This window comes from Mya arenaria, chromosome 14 (genome assembly GCF_026914265.1).
Source record: "Mya arenaria isolate MELC-2E11 chromosome 14, ASM2691426v1".
Lineage (NCBI taxonomy): Eukaryota > Metazoa > Mollusca > Bivalvia > Myida > Myidae > Mya > Mya arenaria.
In genome coordinates this window covers 8,682,671-8,705,333 of record NC_069135.1, presented here as the reverse complement: position 1 = coordinate 8,705,333, position 22,663 = coordinate 8,682,671, and the positions used below count along the sequence as shown (strand labels likewise).

At 37.6% G+C, this 22,663-nt stretch overlaps 1 protein-coding gene across 1 annotated transcript in view; it reads right to left on the bottom strand.

The window, feature by feature from the left end:
• LOC128216848 (transketolase-like) overlaps window positions 1-22,395 on the bottom strand; it is a 28,454-nt gene extending 6,059 nt beyond the window's left edge. Inside the window, exons 1-9 of the mRNA XM_052923533.1 lie at window positions 22,225-22,395; window positions 18,173-18,290; window positions 7,699-7,812; window positions 6,697-6,794; window positions 5,527-5,718; window positions 2,775-2,902; window positions 2,344-2,540; window positions 715-828; window positions 207-414 (exon numbers count right to left, since the gene is read on the bottom strand). Coding sequence (XP_052779493.1) covers window positions 207-414; window positions 715-828; window positions 2,344-2,540; window positions 2,775-2,902; window positions 5,527-5,718; window positions 6,697-6,794; window positions 7,699-7,812; window positions 18,173-18,290; window positions 22,225-22,331 — 1,276 coding nt within the window. The 5' untranslated portion in view covers window positions 22,332-22,395. The remainder of the gene's footprint in view (window positions 1-206; window positions 415-714; window positions 829-2,343; window positions 2,541-2,774; window positions 2,903-5,526; window positions 5,719-6,696; window positions 6,795-7,698; window positions 7,813-18,172; window positions 18,291-22,224) is intronic.
• Between the last annotated feature and the right edge of the window lie 268 nt (window positions 22,396-22,663).

The window sequence follows — 22,663 nt, the reverse complement described above, 5'->3', positions numbered from 1 at the left end:
TTTTTAAACCTGATTTGAATATGACTGTCTGGTGACCTTGACCATCCATCTAAGAATCAGGGTCTCAAATAGTAGTCAGCAAGTTATGACCAAATTCCCAACCAAGTTTGAAGACTGTATGTCCAAGGGTTCTCTTTTTCGAAGGGGGTATGCTAATTTATCATAAAGACATTTGTCATTGATTTAAGCCAAAAAAAGTGTAGTACCAATGGAAATGCCAGCATGGGAACCAGCGAAGTTGACATTAGTCTGTGAGATGGCGCCCATCCTGATCTGGTCAAATGCTCGCGTGAAGAATGCTGCAAAAGTGCTACAAAAGGCAACAGTCCTGTCCCTGGTGGCACAGCCGATGGCCACACCTACGAGATTCTGCTCCGCAATGTAGCACTCAATGAATCGTTCGGGGTGGGCAACCTGCTCAAACGAAACCATATTTTCGAGGTTCTTAAGGATCATTCATAACATTGTAACAATTTAACGTATCAGGGTTTTTTTTAAATAAAAGGACATCATCAAACTGAAATTTAGTAGTAGGTAGTTTTTGTTGAAAATACTAAACTTGTAATTTTACTACAAATTTAGTTCTAAACTCTATTAAATAACTTCTGTCTAGACCTCAAACATGCATTTTTTTTTCAATTTCTAATTTTTCATACATGCAAATATATTTTTTTATTGGAATTGAAAGTTCTAATTTTTCTAACAAGCGCTTACCCTAAACTTGTCCGAAAATGTTGAATTCTTGGTATCACCATCAAGGGCAATAACTCTGTCATTGCTCGAACCTAGTTTAGCCAAAGCAACACCATAGGCCATTCTAGTAGCGACCTGAAAGACATCCAAGAATAAAATCAGCTTCACACCTACGATCTATTGGTTTCTACAAAGAACATAATTTAATACTCATAACAGTTATATATTATATAAACAAGAGCTGTCACAGTATGTGACGAATGCCCCCGAATGTGACATTGACCTACGAACAAGGTCAGTACATGAATTGATCTTGCCTTTATGTGTCAAATACATATGGCAAGTTATTTTAAATTGCCTCTGAACATAAAAAAATACCACCCATACTTCACAACCTACACTGTTATGTCCTTATATTCAGAATTCCCTTGTGAATAAACACTTAGTGTATCTTTCACCTTAGAGGTAGGGACATGGGTCTTGCACACGACACGTCGTCTTCGTATGTGGAACACATGTAGCAAGTGATTTTAAAATCTGTCCATACAAGGGAAAGTAACAGCCCGGACACGACAACCTATACTCTATGTCCTTATATGCAGCACTCCATTGTGAATAAACACTAAACTTGTGTGACCTTGACCTTTGAGGTAGGGACACGGGTCTTGCACGCGACACGTCTTCTTGGTATGTGGAACACATGTGACAAGTTATTTTAAAATCTGTCCATACAAGGGAAAGTTACAGCCCGGACACGACAACCTATACTCTATGTCCTTATATGCAGCACTCCATTGTGAATAAACACTATGTGTGACCTTGACCTTTGAGGCAGGGACACGGGTCTTGCACGCGACACGTCGTCTTGGTATGTGGAACACATGTAGCAAGTTATTTTAAAATCTGTCCATACAAGAGAAAGTTACAGCCCGGACACGACAACCTATACTCTATGTCCTTATATGCAGCACTCCATTGTGAATAAACACTAAGTGTGACCTTGACCTTTGAGGTAGGGACACGGGTTTTGCACGCGACATGTCGTCTTGGTATGTGGAACACATTTGGCAAGTTATTTTAAAATCTGTCCATACAAGGGAAAATTACAGCCCGGACACGACAACCTATACTCTATGTCCTTATATGCAGCACTCCATTGTGAATAAACACTAAGTGTGACCTTGACCTTTGAGGTAGGGTCACGGGTCTTGCACGCGACACGTCGTCTTGGTATGTGGTACACATGTGGCAAGTTATTTTAAAATCTGTCCATACAAGAGAAACTTACAGCCCGGACACGACAACCTATACTCTATGTCCTTATATGCAGCACTCCATTGTGAATAAACACTAAGTGTGACCTTGACCTTTGAGGTAGGGACACAAGTCTTGCACCCCACACGTCGTCTTGGTATGTGGAACACATGTGGTAAGTTATTTTAAAATCTGTCCTTACAAGGGAAAGTTACAGAGCCGGACGGACGGACGGATGGACGGATGGTGCGATTTTAATATGCCCACCTTCGGGGGCATAAAAATAATATAGTTACACTGTTAACTCTCATCAATAACAGGTGTTTTACATATACTAATTGGTGAGGAAAATATTAATCGAGACAAAATTGGCGGACAGTGACAACACCACAATACCTGTTGTCCCATTTCATATTTTAGAGGTTCTGCAAAGCGGATGTTGGAGATATCCGATTTGGGTACAGTGGCTGTGATAGTCTGGGGCCGCAGGTTAATTGGACCCTCTTTTGACATGTTGTCCTTTAGTATCTTGATCAATTCATCAGCTTTGGTGCCCATTGGCTTCCCATGCCAGTTCATCTGGTCCTCAATGCCTACACGGAAACAAAAGCCTCTTATTCTTAGTCTTGTTAAAATTAAATTCTTCCCTTATTTTGACAATCCAAACTAGTAATAAATTTGTCAACAAAAATAAATGATCACAGGATTCTGTCTGTTAGATAGAAGATATTCCCCTCAATTAATTGTAAATACATTAACTGTCCATTAAATTATCGATCAGGATTTTGCTATTGACTTAATCATGATCAACAGGGAAAGCATTGTACCTGGCAATCCCTTGCCCTTGAAGGTCTTGGCAAGTATACATGTGGGTTTGTCCTTCACAGTGGTGGCATCATGCAGGGTCTTACACAGGACTTCCACATCATGCCCATCAACAACATACGTGTTCCACCTGAGAATAGAAATCCCTACAGTGAAATTATCATTTGTCACCCAAATCTTATTTTAAGACCATCTTTTTTCATTTTAATAAAAAAAAAACAAGAAATGCCCCAAAGCAACGGAACCAGGTTTTCAATGACTGTTAGAAGAACTTCAGCCTTCATTGTAAGGTTCAATTTCAACAGTTTTCTATTTTTAGTAACAGTAACCTTGACCTTGACCAAAGCGGTCCCAAACGCAATACAATGAAAGGTGTCCATAATCTTTTTACCTAAATACCAAGTTTAGTCAAAATATGTCCTTGCTGAAGTTTCAAGGGTTTTCTATTTTTAGTAACAGTGACCTTGACCTGGATCCCAGGCGCCCCAAATGCCATTCCATAAAAGGTTTTCATAAACTTTTCCTTTATACCAAGTTTTGTCAAGATAGGTCAACCCTAACTGAAGTTATTTAGTTTCAACCATTTTTTTTTTTTAGTGGTAGTGACCTTGACCATGACCCCAGTAGCCCAAAAACACAATCTTATGAAAGGTCTCCATAAACATTTCCCAAATGACAAGTTTAGTTAAAATATGTCAACCCTAACTAAAGTTATTCAGTTTAAACAGTTTTTTTTATTTTTATTAACAGTGTTATGGGCCCCAAACTCAATCCTTTGAAAGGTTTCCTTAAGCCCTTCCTATACACGAATGCATAAGGAATTGACCATATTTTTGTTGGGTTTAAATGATCGTGACATTATATCATTATTCAACAAGGGGCAATGCAGTATGCACAAGGCAGTCCAAAGGATGGCTATATCCACCGCTGTTGTTTTTTAGTATATATTGTTTTTCAACCTGACCGGTACGTTGAATCTGACAAAAATTGTACACAACCACTGGTCAAGAGTGGGAATATAGGAAATACAAGTTGTTTGATAAGTAACCTTAATATTCTTGGATATTTGAACATATCATAAAAGGATATTTTTTAAAGTTTTTCATATTGTGTGTAGTGTAGGTAAGATCAATGTCAAGGTTATTTTTGCTAAAAATAGGAAGGAAAATGAGTCCTTGATTTATAACATCAATAAAATAGCAAGCCTGAAGTATTTTCGATAAAGTGATACATATATATTGTGCTGACGTCATAACATTGTTTTACTGCTTTTGAAGAGAAAACACATGTTATAAATATATTATCACATTTGCGTCCATTGTTTTTTTTTTAAATATTAAATTTGTTGCACATAATGATAATGCTTGGTAGAGTGTGCTAAGTATCAATCTGTGCAACTTGTTTAAAACTTTCAATTAACATTTATCACTTATCCTCTATTTAGCATAGTCATAATATGGACCCGAAACTTCATGATGGATTACTTGCACAATTTGCAATTGGTTCCAGTTCTTGGATCAATTCAGTTATTGTTGCTAAAAGTACATGAAATGTATAAGGTCAATAAATCCGGTAAGAATTGACATGCCTTCACTGCTAATATAAAAAGCCCAGACACAAGCATGTGTACTATGACCTTTAAATATCATATGTCACCTTGACCATTAAGGTATGGACCCGAGTCAAGGTCACTGCACATCGTCTCAATGAGAACAACATTTGTACCAAGTAATATGGTAATCCATCAATGCATTTAAGTAAGTTATAGAGCAGACACAAGCATGAGTACTCTGACCTTTAAATGTCTCATGTGACCATGACCTTTGAGGTATGGACCTGGGTCAAGGTAACTGCACATCGTCTCAATGAGGACACCATTTGTACCAAGTAATATGGTAATCCATCAATGCATAAGTAAGTTATAGCACGGACACAAGCATGTGTACTCTGACCTTTAAATGTCTCGTGTGACCTTGACCCGGGTCAAGGTCACTGCACATCGTCTCAATGAGGACAACATTTGTACCAAGTAATATGGTAATCCATCAATTCATAAGTAAGTTATAGCCCGGACACAAAATGTTACAGCCATACGGACAGATGGACAGACAGACAGACTGACAGACAAAGTGCATTCCTATAATCCCCTCCCCACTCTGTGGCAGGGGATTCAAAATTATAGCAATATTTCTATTTTAACAATGGTGTTTTTTCATTAGGATGTATGGTTTCTGGGAGATAATTCAAAATTGCTTTTTTCTTACATTCAAACTTATTGAATAGTTTGGAGCAGAACTATAGGTAATAGAGGTAATTGGGAATGGTGTTTAATTGTTTATAGAAAAGCAAGTGAATTTAGTTGTTAACAGGTTTTTTAAGTAAATTATAAAAAAAATGTTGAATTTATGAATGTATTTTATCTCTTTTTTATTTAACCTTGTGAACCAGTTTTTGACTTGAGGTGACCTTTATTCATAATTGTTCAAGAAAAGTATTTCATGATAATTGTTTTAAAATGATTGAATTTATTTAGGGTATTTTTTTTTCTTCCAAGATTTGACCAAGTGACCTAGATTGAATCACAACCACCCACTTGCCCAGTTCTTGCCATTCTTTAAACCATAATTTATCATTGAAAATAATGCCTTGAATTGACCCTGTAATGTTTGGAAAGGGAAACGACCTATTTTTCATTAGTTTAACGTAATTAATTAGTAGATGCGGGCAATTAAGCTTCAAGTCAGTTAATCTTACCCAAAAGCCTTGAGTCTAGCCTCATAGACGTCCATCTCATGCTGCAGCATAGCTGGGTCACTCTGACCAAGGCGGTTCACATCAAAGACGGCGACCAAGTTGTCCAGTTTGTAGAAGCTAGCAAAGGAGAGAGCCTCCCAGATTGAGCCCTCCGCACTCTCACCATCCCCAACCAGGCAGTACACACGGTAACTGGAACAGCCACAGAAGAAATAACATGTACATAATAGGTGCATGGAGAAACAACAGTAAATACTTATCATACACAACTGTAATTATCTGTCTTTCATCAGCCAAGAAATTATCTGGATATTAGTAGCATTTAAGAAATAACTTTCCATGGAGCACATTTTCTGAACCTAATATTGTCCAAGTCAAGAAAGCTTTTGCAATACAAATTAATCATCGTTAAAGAAATGGAAGCACCATGCCCCAATGCAGCCACCGGTAACTTTACAATTATTTAGCTGACACAATGGGCATGATTGTTGGAAACAAATATTTTTTTTTGAAGGACTCGCATAACATCAACAACAAGGACAATTATGTATGAAATAAAGTGAGGCAAACCATCAGGAGTGTTAAAACTAAGAAACTGATGGCTGGAAGCTGGAAAAAATGTTAATATATCCTCACATATTGTCTTTGAAGTCCATGATTTTGAATAGCGTTAGTAAAGCGATTCAACAAAAGGTTAAAAGGTCAAGTTAATCTTGTCATTGTGTATGAGACTTTGAGGGTGCGAGATTTTATTGTCAGTTTTCTAATTTTCCTTTACTGTACTGTCGTGGGCTCAAACACCACTAAGAGCAGATTATTATTATAAACTTAAAAAGTGTTTATTATAAACTTAAAAAGTATTTTTTTCTGCAATTTCAGTATCAAACAGTGAAACAGTTATAATATAAGTCATATAATATAAAATTTAAGTATTTCAGATGATTTTTGGGGAAAAGATTTGTTGCCAAAACATGAGCAAGTCCCTTCAATTAAGTAGATTAGATAATTGGGAAAACACATCTCAAGTTCAAATACAATACATCATGTTTTTGCTGAGAGAATGTCTTAAAGGTGGTTTTATACAAAACTTTACAAGTGTGTGACTCTGATGATAGGGTGAGAAGTATAACTATATATTCTTCCAATAGTTGAGCTTATAATGAAACTTACTCTGACTTGTCAAAGTATTTGCCTGTGTAGGCCATGCCAGCAGCACAGCCGAGGCCTTGTCCCAGGGAACCTGTCGCCACATCAATGAAGTTCAGCCTCTGTAATGTATGTCACAATAAAAAAGGTTGCCTGAGTGAAATCAGGGCAAAATGATAATGGTAACCAAGTAACCCAAGACACCCTGGGTTTTTTACAGGATCAATTAAACCAATGGCTTGGGAATCCGCAGGGTCACTATAAAAAAAAGCTTTTCTTTAAACTTTAATTCCAACCAGTCAATAAACACAGGATTGCACTGCTTACACAGTTTGCTTTGGTGACGTTTGACCTGTAAAATTTTTGGTAGCATTTCACCTTAAATATTTGTCTTTCTTCAGATTTATCTTAAAGGTTACTCCTACCAACTTTCGGCTATTGAGGCAATTTAAGATTTTTCTGACATTCATTTTTCATTTATGCTAAAAAAACAAAACCACTGCATTCATTCGGCACTGCGGGGCCACCTGAAAGGTAAAATACGGCTCATTTTCCCCGCTATCCCCAGTATACACCCGGACCTGGGGGGGGCTGCGGTTACAATTGACTGGTGCATTAACAACACTAGAGTGCCTGCCTGCATGGTTTTTCACCATTCTGTAACCAAGAATTCTGCAATGAAAAACCTGGCTAAAAGGTAGACTTTCATCTCATTTTATTTAATTGCTGCGTATATCCAACAGACAAGGTATGTCTAAATACATGGTGTGCTGTAAACAATGTTCTGCTACATGCCATAGCGCCTCCCATAAAAGATTTTCAGATAAATTAATAGTTTGAAAATAATCTTCATCTGTCACTAGAAAAAAAAATATACTAGCGACACCGCAACTATTGCACTGCAACTACCTTGGCTATGGTACGGCCTGGTGTTATTTACACTTTAAGCGATGATTATGAATAACACAAATTTTATCAATAAATTTTAACACATGAAACACGACCGTCATGGCTGCCAATACTCACAGGGGTTGGATGTCCCTCCAAGTCACTGTCCAGCTTGCGGAGCTTCAGCAGTTCGCTCACATCAAACAGACCCGCCTCTGCCCAGGCTGCATACAGAATAGGACAAGCATGGCCCTGCAATGGACTTACTATGAGATGACTGATATATTTACAAACCTGTTCCAAGGATACACTGGCAACTCTACAGCTAAATTATAGATAGTGAGTAGCACTTAGAGTGCTTCATTAACTGTTGCTCTGAGTTAATATGCATAACTTTGCAAGTGAGAAATTCACATACCGGGTATCTGTCAGTACAGAAAAATTTCTTTTTAGATCTGACACATTTTAGAATCAAGTTGCTTGCATTGTAAAATAATATCTCATTTTTTCATGTTTTTTGTGTACATCCTGTTCAATGCATTCTTTGAACAATGAAGCATTGTGTAGCAGAAAGCCAAGTAGAAATAGATCATTTACATGGGTTGTCCAAAATTTCAGTGTCATTGCCAATAGAAAGGTAAAGATATATCATGACATTGCTCAAATCTTGACATGTACAGTGTATTTAGTTGCAGATCCTGTTTATAAGCATCCACTATGACTGAAAACCTGCAATATAACTTAAGTGGTCAATGTTATATTTTGTCCAATGAGATGACAGTATTTTTCAAATCTCCCATGCATAAAAAAGGGAAAATAGCAGTCAGCCATTAGCCCATTACTGATTTAAATCAGGTGAATAGGTAGATTTAAATAGAGGCAGGACCAGTAGATAAAATATAACCACAACATCTCAGCTGGTTAAAGGGTTTTGGGTATGTATTAAACAAAACAAAATGGTTATGTGTTACTAAAAATCCATTTATTTTGGTAAATACACACTAATAACATTTTATCAATGTTTATTGCTGACTAATAATTGCTGTGGGTTATATATCAGGGTTACCTTAAAACAATCAGTTTGTTTTAACAAACTTTCATTTTTGCTTCCAATAACATATGTTTTGTTGTTGTTATTCATACATAAAAAGAAATGGAAAAAAAAGAGGATCTAGTCACCTGTACCTGTCTATGTTTACATGTTGTGGTTTAATATTACAGTATACAAATTTAAACCACTGAAGATTTTGGTTTATAGAACAGGATACAGACATGAATTTGGTTTTATAGAACAGGATACAAATTTGATTTTATATACTGATGAGATGAGATGTGTATCTATATATGAGTGAATTAATATTTGGTTAATTATCAGAATATGCTTATTTGTCCATTTGCTATGTTCTCATAAATTTCATGCCTGTTTGAAATGCACATTCTAAATGTGTTGACTGCCTGCAAAAACATACAAATATCTCAGTTCAAAAAATAAAGACAGTTGTTTCTGTAACCAAAAACAGAAGTCTCCCCCTCTGCAAATTGTCTCAATATGGTGAACACTTATGGCAAGTTATTTCAAATCATTCAAAAGGTTCCAGAAATATTGACTGTTTACAAAATGTAGTAATATGACCTTTGACCTAAGTGTAACCTTGACCTTGAACCAAGGTGGTTAGAACATGTCATATGCACTATGTCTAAATATGGTGAACATTCATGGCAAGTTATTTCAAAATCCTTCATGGCAAGTTATTCCAAAATCCTTCATGGCAAGTTATTTCAAAATCCTTCATGGCAAGTTATTCCAAAATCCTACAAGCGGAGTAAGAGATAAGGAGCGGACATGATTTGTGATGGATTTGTGACCGACTGACGGACAAACAGACTGACAGATGGATGGCCTGACAGACAATTCGAGCAAAAACAATGTCTCCTCTCCCCATTTATGGAGGGAGTCATTATTATTGCACATTTCACTGCAACCACCTTGATCAGAATAAATACCTTAATAAATGAAACACTGTCTTCATTAATACCTTTTAATTAAAAGTAGTTTAGCATTCAGCTATTTTAGACCACAGGTAATCCTACAGATATTAAATCAAAGGTACTATACATAATTTACCACCACAGAAATGTTGTAAATTGGCCAAAAGTGTGTTGACTTTTTCCCCAGTGTTCAAATAAAGCCTAGCAGAATATGAGCTGATATCAGGCATTCATTAAATCACTGATATCAATTTCAGTAATTATCCTTTCAGTTCCGAGGGGCTGTCAAATGAATTGTTTAAAAATAGTTAGTGTTTATTTTTGGTCTTCTGAATAATTAAGTTAGCAGGCTAGCTTTCTCAAAGCTCTCTACAAGCCATTGAGCATGACATTGTGCAGCTTCTGAATTAATTTGAGGGCTGTTTTTTCAGAGGCTTTATAAATAATTATATCACAATTAACATACAAGAGGGCCATGATGGCCCTGTATCGCTCACCTGTAGCTTTGCTAAATAAAGTGAACATTCTGACCTATTATCATAAAGATCCAATGAAAAGTATGGCCCCTAGAGGCCAGTCAATTAGTAGAAAAACCTTGTGAACACAATAGAGGTCACAATTTTAGGCTTAACTCAATTCAACTTGGTCAGAATGATCATCTCTAGAAAAATATAGGTCAAGTTCGATATTGGGTCATTCGCAGTCAATAACTGACCAAGTTTCATTAAGATAAGGCTAAAATTGTGACCTCTATTTTGTTCACAAGGTTTTTCTAATAATTGACCTAGTGACCTAGTTATTGACTGCGTATGACCCAATATCGAACTTGACCCAGATTTTATAGAGATAATCATTCTGACCAAGTTGCATTAAGATTAGCCTAAAATTGTGAACTCTATTGTGTTCACAAGGTTTTTGTACTAATTGACCTAGTGACCTAGTTATTGACCGCGGATGACCCAATATCGAACTTGACCTAGATTTTATAGAGATGATCATTCTGACCAAGTTGCATTGAGATTAGGCTAAAATTGTGACCTCTATTGTGTTCACAAGGTTTTTGTACTAATTGACCTAGTGACCTAGTTATTGACCGTGAATGACCCAATATCAAACTTGACCTACATTTTATAGCGATGATCATTCTGACCAAGTTGCATTGAGATTAGGCTAAAATTGTGACCTTTATTGTGTTCACAAGGTTTTTCTAATAATTGACCTAGTGACCTAGTTATTGACCGCGGATGACCCAATATCGAACTTGACCTAAATTTTATAGAGATGATCATTCTGACCAAGTTGCATTGAGATTAGGCTAAAATTGTGACCTCTAATGTGTTCACAAGGTATTTCTACTAATTGACCTACTGACCTAGTTTTTGACCCCAGATGACCCAATATCGAACTTGACCTAGATTTCATAGAGATGATCAGTCTGACCAAGTTTCATAAAAATTAGGTCAAAATTGTGACCTCTGTTGTGTTCACAAGGTTTTTCTAATAATTGACCTAGTGGCCTAGTTATTGACTGCGGATGACCCAATATCGAACTTGACCTAGATTTTATAGAGATGATTATTCTGACCAACTTGCATTGAGATTAGGCTAAAATTGTGACCTCTATTGTGTTCACAAGGTTTTTGTACTAATTGACCTAGTGACCTAGTTGTTGACCGCGGATGACCCAATATCGAACTTGACCTACATTTTATAGAGATGATCATTCTGACCAAGTTGCATTGAGATTAGGCTAAAATTGTGACCTCTATTGTGTTCACAAGGTTTTTCTACTAATTGACCTAGTGACCTAGTTTTTGACCTGGGTTGACCCAATATGGAACTTGACCTAGCTTATGTTAAGATGATCATTCTGACCAAGTTTCATTAAGATAAGGCTAAAATTGTGACCTCTATTTTGTTCACAAGGTTTTTCTAATAATTGACCTAGTGACCTAGTTATTGACTGCTTATGACCCAATATCGAACTTGACCCAGATTTTATAGAGATGATCATTCTGACCAAGTTGCATTAAGATTAGCCTAAAATTGTGACCTCTATTGTGTTCACAAGGTTTTTGTACTAATTGACCTAGTGACCTAGTTATTGACCGCGGATGACCCAATATCGAACTTGACCTAGATTTTATAGAGATGATCATTCTGACCAAGGTGCATTGAGATTAGGCTAAAATTGTGACCTCTATTGTGTTCACAAGGTTTTTGTACTAATTGACCTAGTGACCTAGTTATTGACCGTGAATGACCCAATATCAAACTTGGCCTACATTTTACAGCGATGATCATTCTGACCAATTTGCATTGAGATTAGGCTAAAATTGTGACCTCTATTGTGTTCACAAGGTTTTTCTACTAATTGACCTAGTGACCTAGTTATTGACCGCGGATGACCCAATATCGAACTTGACCTAGATTTTATAGAGATGATCATTCTGACCAAGTTGCATTGAGATTAGGCTAAAATTGTGACCTCTAATGTGTTCACAAGGTAATTCTACTAATTGACCTACTGACCTAGTTTTTGACCCCAGATGACCCAATATCGAACTTGACCTAGATTTCATAGAGATGATCAGTCTGACCAAGTTTCATAAAGATTAGGTCAAAATTGTGACCTCTGTTGTGTTCACAAGGTTTTTCTAATAATTGACCTAGTGACCTAGTTATTGACTGCGGATGACCCAATATCGAACTTGACCTAGATTTTATAGAGATGATTATTCTGACCAAGTTGCATTGAGATGAGGCTAAAATTGTGACCTCTATTGTGTTCACAAGGTTTTTGTACTAATTGACCTAGTGACCTAGTTGTTGACCGCGGATGACCCAATATCGAACTTGACCTAGATTTTATAGAGATGATCATTCTGACCAAGTTGCATTGAGATTAGGCTAAAATTGTGACCTCTATTGTGTTCACAAGGTTTTTCTACTAATTGACCTAGTGACCTAATTATTGACCGCGGATGACCCAATATCGAACTTGACCTAGATTTTATAGAGATGACCATTCTGACCAAGTTGCATTGAGATTAGGCTAAAATTGTGACCTCTATTGTGTTCACAAGGTTTTTCTACTAATTGACCTAGTGACCTAGTTTTTGACCCCAGATGACCCAATATCGAACTTGACCTAGATTTTATAGAGATGATCAGTCTGACCAAGTTTCATAAAGATTAGGTCAAAATTGTGACCTCTATTGTGTTCACAAGCAATTGTGAACGGACGGACGGACGGACGGACGGACGACGGACGAAGAGTGATCACAAAAGCTCACCTTGTCACTACGTGACAGGTGAGTTAAAAACTTACGAAAATAAATTATAACAAGAGCTGTCACAGTATGTGACGAATGCCCCCGAATGTGACATTGACCTACGAACAAGGTCAGTACATGAAAAGTTGATCTTGCCTTTATGTGTCAAATACATATGGCAAGTTATTTTAAATTTCCTCTGAACATAAAAATACACCACCCATACTTGACAACCTACACTATTATGTCCTTATATTCAGAATTCCCTTGTGAATAAACACTTAGTGTATCTTTCACCTTAGAGGTAGGGACATGGGTCTTGCACAGGACACGTTGTCTTCGTATGTGGAACACATGTAGCAAGTTATTTTAAAATCTGTCCATACAAGAGAAAGTTACAGCCCGGACACGACAACCTATACTCTATGTCCTTGTATGCAGCACTCCATTGTGAATAAACACTAAGTGTGACCTTGACCTTTGAGGTAGGGACACGGGTCTTGCACGCGACACGTCGTCTTGGTATGTGGAACACATGTGGCAAGTTATTTTAAAATCTGTCCATACAAGGGAAAGTTACAGCACGGACACGACAACCTATACTCTATGTCCTTATATGCAGCACTCCATTGTAAATAAACACTATGTGTGACCTTGACCTTTGAGGTAGGGACACGGGTCTTGCACGCGACACGTCGTCTTGGTATGTGGAACACATGTGGCAAGTTATTTTAAAATCTGTCCATACAAGAGAAAGTTACAGCCCTGACACGACAACCTATACTCTATGTCCTTAGATGCAGCACTCCATTTTGAATAAACACTAAGTGTGACCTTGACCTTTGAGGTAGGGACACGGGTCTTGCATGCGATACGTCGTCTTGGTATGTGGAACACATGTGGCAAGTTATTTCAAAATCTGTCCATACAAGGGAAAGTTACAGCACGGACACGACAACCTATACTCTATGTCCTTGTATGTAGCACTCCATTGTGAATAAACACTAAGTGTGACCTTGACCTTTGAGGTAGGGACACGGGTCTTGCACGCGACACGTCGTCTTGGTATGTGGAACACATGTGGCAAGTTATTTTAAAATCTGTCCATACAAGGGAAAGTTACAGCACGGACACGACAACCTATACTCTATGTCCTTATATGCAGCACTCCATTGTGAATAAACACTATGTGTGACCTTGACCTTTGAGGTAGGGACACGGGTTTTGCACGCGACACGTCATCTTGGTATATGGAACACATGTGGCAAGTTATTTTAAAATCTGTCCATACAAGGGAAAGTTACAGCCCGGACATGACAACCTATACTCTATGTCCTTATATGCAGCACTCCATTGTAAATAAACATTAAGTGTGACCTTGACCTTTGAGGTAGGGACACGGGTCTTGCACACGACACATCGTCTTGGTATGTGGAACACATGTGGCAAGTTATTTTAAAATCTGTCCATACAAGAGAAAGTAACAGCCCGGACACGACAACCTATACTCTATGTCCTTATATGCAGCACACCATTGTGAATAAACACTAAGTGTGACCTTGACCTTTGAGGTAGGGACACGGGTCTTGCACACGACACGTCGTCTTGGTATGTGGAACACATTTGGCAAGTTATTTTAAAATCTGTCCATACAAGAGAAAGTTACAGCCCGGACACGACAACCTATACTCTATGTCCTTATATGCAGCACTCCATTGTGAATAAACACTAAGTGTGACCTTGACCTTTGAGGTAGGGACACGGGTCTTGCACACGACACGTCGTCTTGGTATGTGGAACACATTTGGCAAGTTATTTTAAAATCTGTCCATACAAGAGAAAGTAACAGCCCGGACACGACAACCTATACTCTATGTCCTTATATGCAGCACTCCATTGTAAATAAACACTATGTGTGACCTTGACCTTTGAGGTAGGGACACGGGTCTTGCACGCGACACGTCGTCTTGGTATGTGGAACACATGTGGCAAGTTATTTTAAAATCTGTCCATACAAGAGAAAGTAACAGCCCTGACACGACAACCTATACTCTATGTCCTTAGATGCAGCACTCCATTTTGAATAAACACTAAGTGTGACCTTGACCTTTGAGGTAGGGACACGGGTCTTGCACGCGATACGTCGTCTTGGTATGTGGAACACATGTGGCAAGTTATTTTAAAATCTGTCCATACAAGGGAAAGTTACAGCACGGACACGACAACCTATACTCTATGTCCTTGTATGTAGCACTCCATTGTGAATAAACACTAAGTGTGACCTTGACCTTTGAGGTAGGGACACGGGTCTTGCACGCGACACGTCGTCTTGGTATGTGGAACACATGTGGCAAGTTATTTTAAAATCTGTCCATACAAGGGAAAGTTACAGCACGGACACGACAACCTATACTCTATGTCCTTATATGCAGCACTCCATTGTGAATAAACACTATGTGTGACCTTGACCTTTGAGGTAGGGACACGGGTCTTGCACAGGACACGTTGTCTTGGTATGTGGAACACATGTGGCAAGTTATTTTAAAATCTGTCCATACAAGAGAAAGTTACAGCCCTGACACAACAACCTATACTCTATGTCCTTATATGCAGCACTCCATTGTGAATAAACACTAAGTGTGACCTTGACCTTTGAGGTAGGGACACGGGTCTTGCACGCGACACGTCGTCTTGGTATGTGGAACACATGTGGCAAGTTATTTTAAAATCTGTCCATACAAGGGAAAGTTACAGCCCGGACATGACAACCTATACTCTATGTCCTTATATGCAGCACTCCATTGTGAATAAACACTATGTGTGACCTTGACCTTTGAGGTAGGGACACGGGTCTTGCACGCGACACGTCGTCTTGGTATGTGGAACACATGTGGCAAGTAATTTTAAAATCTGTCCATACAAGAGAAAGTTACAGCCCTGACACGACAACCTATACTCTATGTCCTTATATGCAGCACTCCATTGTGAATAAACACTAAGTGTGACCTTGACCTTTGAGGTAGGGACATGGGTTTTGCACGCGACACGTCATCTTGGTATATGGAACACATGTGGCAAGTTATTTTAAAATCTGTCCATACAAGGGAAAGTTACAGCCCGGACATGACAACCTATACTCTATGTCCTTATATGCAGCACTCCATTGTAAATAAACATTAAGTGTGACCTTGACCTTTGAGGTAGGGACACGGGTCTTGCACACGACACATCGTCTTGGTATGTGGAACACATGTGGCAAGTTATTTTAAAATCTGTCCATACAAGAGAAAGTAACAGCCCGGACACGACAACCTATACTCTATGTCCTTATATGCAGCACACCATTGTGAATAAACACTAAGTGTGACCTTGACCTTTGAGGTAGGGACACGGGTTTTGCACACGACACGTCGTCTTGGTATGTGGAACACATTTGGCAAGTTATTTTAAAATCTGTCCATACAAAGGAAAGTTACAGCCCGGACATGACAACCTATACTCTATGTCCTTATATGCAGCACTCCATTGTGAATAAACACTAAGTGTGACCTTGACCTTTGAGGTAGGGACACGGGTTTTGCACACGACACGTCGTCTTGGTATGTGGAACACATTTGGCAAGTTATTTTAAAATCTGTCCATACAAGAGAAAGTAACAGCCCGGACACGACAACCTATACTCTATGTCCTTATATGCAGCACTCCATTGTGAATAAACACTAAGTGTGACCTTGACCTTTGAGGTAGGGACACGGGTTTTGCACACGACACGTCGTCTTGGTATGCGGAACACATTTGGCAAGTTATTTTAAAATCTGTCCATACAAGGGAAAGTTACAGCCCGGACATGACAACCTATACTCTATGTCCTTATATGCAGCACTCCATTGTGAATAAACACTAAGTGTGACCTTGACCTTTGAGGTAGGGACACGGGTTTTGCACGCGACACGTCATCTTGGTATATGGAACACATGTGGCAAGTTATTTTAAAATCTGTCCATACAAGGGAAAGTTACAGTCCGGACATGACAACCTATACTCTATGTCCTTATATGCAGCACTCCATTGTAAATAAACACTAAGTGTGACCTTGACCTTTGAGGTAGGGACACGGGTCTTGCACGCGACACATTGTCTTGGTATGTGGAACACATGTGGCAAGTTATTTTAAAATCTGTCCATACAAGAGAAAGTAACAGCCCGGACACGACAACCTATACTCTATGTCCTTATATGCAGCACTCCATTGTGAATAAACACTAAGGGTGACCTTGACCTTTGAGGTAGGGACACGGGTTTTGCACGCGACACGTCGTCTTGGTATGTGGAACACATTTGGCAAGTTATTTTAAAATCTGTCCATACAAGGGAAAGTTACAGCCCGGACAAGACAACCTATACTCTATGTCCTTATATGCAGCACTCCATTGTGAATAAACACTAAGTGTGACCTTGACCTTTGAGGTAGGGACATGGGTCTTGCACGCGACACGTCGTCTTGGTATGTGGTACACATGTGGCAAGTTATTTTATTATCTGTCCATACAAGGGAAGGTTACAGCCCGGACACGACAACCTATACTCTTTGCTTATATGCAGCACTCTATTGTGAATAAAGACTATGTGTGACCTTGACCTTTGAGGTAGGGACACGGGTCTTGCACGAGACACGTCATCTTGATATGTGGTACACATGTGGCAAGTTATTTGAAAATCTGTCCATACAAGAGAAAGTTACAGCCCGGACACGACAACCTATACTCTATGTCCTTATATGCAGCACTCCATTGTGAATAAACACTAAGTGTGACCTTGACCTTTGAGGTAGGGACACGAGTCTTGCACGGCACACGTCGTCTTGGTATGTGGAACACATGTGGCAAGTTATTTTAAAATCTGTCCATACAAGGGAAAGTTACAGAGCCGGACGGACGGACGGACGGTGCGATTTTAATATGCCCACCTTCGGGGGCATAAAAACAACTACTTAATAACTTGGGAAATTGATGATAAAGTTTATAAAATATTCAATCATATCTAATAATCCAGAAAATGAATCTCAATACCTGTTTTATAAAAAGAGAGCAATCAAAGAGGGATGCTTTAATAGTAATTTGTAATTTGCAAATTAAAAAATACTGTCCAAGTCAACTGAAAGCGATTCATTCAATAGCAACTTATATAACTTGTTCTTTGATGCCCTTTACAACCTTAACGAAGAAATCAAATGAATGGGGGGTAACTGAAACTTGTGTTTAATTGTAGTTTAAACATGTATGTACAACTCACATTCACAAACCATACTAAGGCCAAACAAAAGACCTCCACCTCTACACAGAACCTACCTTGGACATGACAAATCTGTCGCTGGCTGGGTCGCGGGGAAATGTCGTGCTGTACCTCATAGTGTTGAAGAACAGTACAGACATGATCTCAGCCGCTGAAGCGCATGACGTGGGGTGGCTGGGAAAGAAGAGCAGTGTATAAATAAATGGCTGAAGCAAAGGTTTTCAAAAACTGTCACTGATTCCAACTTTTCTTGCGTCCATGCAGTACCAAACCATAGGTGTGAGCTTGCAGAGCAATGCATGCTTCTTAGGAAAATAGTGGTACTTCTTTCTTATAACAGTTAGAGATACAATGATCATGATATTTTTTTCCAATGACTGTGCAAGGAAAAAGATTCTTAAAGGATTCTTTGGGAATTAAACATTCAAATTGGGGCAAATGCATTTTTTTTGTCCTAGAGAATATGGTTAGTTAGTGGCTATAACAGCAGCTGAAAAAAGACCATTGAAGGAACTATCAGTACATGGGAATCAATAACAGAAAAGGGCATGCTTATAAGAGATATAATGTCTATACCCATTCAGGGTTAATGTTTAGCAGTCGCTTATTTGCTAAATGTGAGTCAAATTCAGAAAATGCAAGTAGAATTTCATGCTGAGGCACTTGATATTCTTAGCAAGTCACTTTTTTCCAAGCTCAAAACTTAATTATTCAAAAAAATAATGGTAACCTCCCAAAATTGTTTCAGTGATGAGCAATTTATTTCTGCATTATTAAATTGATCGTGCAACTGTCCAGTGTGTTTGCACATGCCAGCATGTGTGGCATACTCCCACAATCCTGAGAATGTCTGTTGATACATCATGTAGATTTTTCTACTCTGTGGAGACATCAGAATTTTCAAAGACCAAAGTGAAGTCAGATTTACCGAAATTTAAGATTATCAAAAAGCGATATGCGCTCCGATTCAGAGCCGCAAGCCCTGTGATGAATGTTTATTTCTATTCCATTAATGTGTGTTTCAATTTAAGTAATACAACACATGTCAAGAGAAATCAACGCCTGAAGAGACAAGTGATTATGGATCTAGTTCTGATCAATAACTGTGCCAATTAGCAGCAGTCAAACTCAATGATGTGAATCACTCCGCCCATTATGTAAATTAACAGATACCTTTGCAGTTTTCGTTTACTATGATGGCTTTGAAAAACAACAATGGCAAAGCTAAACAATAAAAATTGATATTTTATTTGTTTTGTTCAAATATATTATATTTATCAGTTAAAATTTAAAGAAGTTATAATGTGTAACATTTGCTTCCAGTCAATTTAATGAAAGTGAAAGGAGAACTGTTGGTCATAATTAAATCGTTGTCAGTGTACAGAACAGTTTTGCTCTATTATATACCTTTGTATTGCTCTGCCATTTATCTTAAAGAACAATTATTTACTATGTGGTATAATGACTTGGAGTTGAAGTGTTAATTAAAGTGAAGAATAATGGTCTCTTACCCAGTTGTACATTTATTGTCAAATTATGCATATCATCCACCACATGAGTTGTAAATTTAACTTGTTTAAACCAAATAAACATTGAAAGCCATACGATTTGATGATTTAAAAAAACAATTAGTTTTGACAAATTAGCAAGTAAGTTTTTTGGCCACTTGTTTTTTTACCAATGGCAAATAAATTAATCACAGTCTGTGAGTGATGAAACAGTGATGTTAGCAATCAATGCCACACAGAATCAAATGACTTCATAAATTACAATTAATATTTTTTTTATTTTTGATAAGGCCTAGAAAAAAATTATTGTTTGGTTAGGGTATAAGCCTTTTCAAAAATAGGTAGGGTAGGTAGGCTTCTTTTTTATTTATTTTTTTATTTTATTTTTATTAGGTTTATATAAGAATGTCATTTTTTATCCTAGCGAAATGGTGTTAAAGTTATCTTCTGTACAGGTAATTTAAGGTTTTAAACTTAGTTAGGGTCGGCGCCTATTCCGTAGGTAGGGTCGGGTTACCCGAACCAAATGTATTTTTTTTATTAGGCCTAAATGAAAATATAAATAAAAGAGACAAGAATGTTTATATACCGAATCACAAGTACTTTTGAGTATGCACAAGGGCCGAACCCGGCATGCACTTTTTGGCTCTACGCGCGGATGGGTTCCAGTCATGAGGTAAACATATCCCCGGTTCCCGTTCGCGCGTAAAGTTGAAAAGCGCATGCCGGGTCCGGCCGGTTTGCATAGTCAAAATTACTGGCGAGGATCTGTGAGTCGGTAAATAAAGAGTATTCTTGGCAGATTTATTAAAGAAAATTGCGATCACGCGTCTAGTTTGTGCTTGTTGAGCGATTGCACCTTGGAGATAACTTTTTTCTGAACATGCATGCGACGTATACAGTTGTTTTATCGAAAAAATCTTGTAGATCTGAGCTTGTTTCCATACATATGTCTCAATCTGAAATCTGCTAACCTTCATAACTTGTGAATGATAAAGATTGTATGAAATTTCAAAATATTTAATGTATAAAAATAAACGACCAAAAGTTTATTGCTTATTTATTATGTGTATCATAGAATACTAAAACACATTTTTTTATGATTCTCAGTCCAAGAGATCACCCTCGCTCGACTGGCCAAAAAATGCAGTCCAAATACCAAGTAACTGTGCTTATAATGGCATCACCCTGACATGTTAGTCTAATATAATAGACATGTTATACGGGATTCTTCCAATCCCAGGGCTTTTTCTGCCCATTTTGGGAAAAAAAACCTAGACATTTTGGGAAATTTTGCGTCGTTAAAATGCCAAAATTGGGAAATTTTACAGTTAAAAGAAAAAGCTGTCTTGTCTCCTGCGAATTAGGAAATGATTTAATATTAGTTTATTTTCCCTTTAAAAGACCCAAAATTGCTGAAATATCAATCCTTGGGGTGTAAATATCTATTGCAATAAATCATGACAGATAATACTTCATACTGATCTCTGAATGTGATGAAAATCAATGATTTCCGAGTTCAATTATCATAATAACTTTACATCACATAATTTATTAGGATGTTGAAAATAAACAAGTACAGGTATAAAGACTTTCTTAAAAAAAAAAAAAAAAAAAAAAAAGATCTTTTTTTTTTATTGGGATTTTTTTCTGAAGATTGGGAAAAATATCTTATATTTTGCTTTGGAAATGGGTCCAATAGTCGGACCCGTGGGTACTATAGAAAAAGCCCTGAATCCCTAACGTCTTAACGGGAATGTGCAAAAAACTGGGGTGTTTTAAAAATATTGAAATTGTTTTAAGTGAAGTATTTTATTGTTGAAATTGATCATAAAGAAGAGTAATATTCATATTTTACCATGTAAGTGAAATGTTATTTTGCACTAAACAAGCATTTAATGCATAAAAACAAGTTGTTTACCTTTCCAATAAAACGAAAGTTGACTGGCACAAACAACAATTATGCGAAGGGGAACAACTCGATACAATTGTAATAACTCGGCCTCCTCCGACAAAGCTTCGAGATAGACCTCTCTATACAATCGTAACAACTCGGCCATGGCCGAAATGTTCCGAGCGATTTAAAACTGTGCCCTGAAGCCTTGCAGGTGCCCTTCATGTATATATCGTTATGTTTCGACAGAATGAAATAAAGAAAAGCCGTCAAACTCATAATTATAAGTTGGATATTTATTTTTTGTGTACGGAACTAATATAAAATAACATTATCTGGTAATATTTCTTGTTTTTAAGATATTTTATAGACGCTATATGCTTTAACCCGGAATCCTGATCGGAACAACTACCCACTTTTGATACTTAACAATTTGTACGTGAAGGATTTGCCATATCAAAATCTAAAAAAAATCTGTCAACGTACAATTATTTGGACTACCTGACATGTCTGACACTAGTTACAGATATTCTACATTTACATGCATCAATCTCTTGAAATAAAATAAACGATAGACTATTTTTCAGGTTTGAAGAAGCAGTACTTCCGTCCCAGCGATGATGAAAATTGCATGGTCAAAATGACTACACAAAAAATGCATCAACATAATTTGTGAAAATGTTAAAACTTATGGTGTGACACTCACCCAGAATTGCTTGCTTGTGTTGCATTAATGCTGTCGATCCGGAGTTTATTTGCCATGTCCCTAAGGGACTGCAAATTTTTAGCATCAGGGCGGTGATATGCAGACATATTTTCAGCCGGCAGACAGGAAAGAGAGTCCAGGTTGGAGTAATTAACTTCGACACCGCCTTCAAGTAAGTTCGGTCAAAACGGCCAAAATCAAATCGTTTTTTTCATACACGTATAGTATTTAAAACTACACGCAGCGATTATTTCCCTTTCATCGTCAGAGGCCCAACAAGACAGGTGACAACACTAGTAAAAACATTTTGGCATTTGACCGTGGCAATGTATACTAACATGGAAATATTCCATTAACGATGGACCCCATTGGAAATAAGTTGAATAACTTTAAAGGGTTATCCTGTGTTATATATTTGTCACATTGAATTAAATCTTTA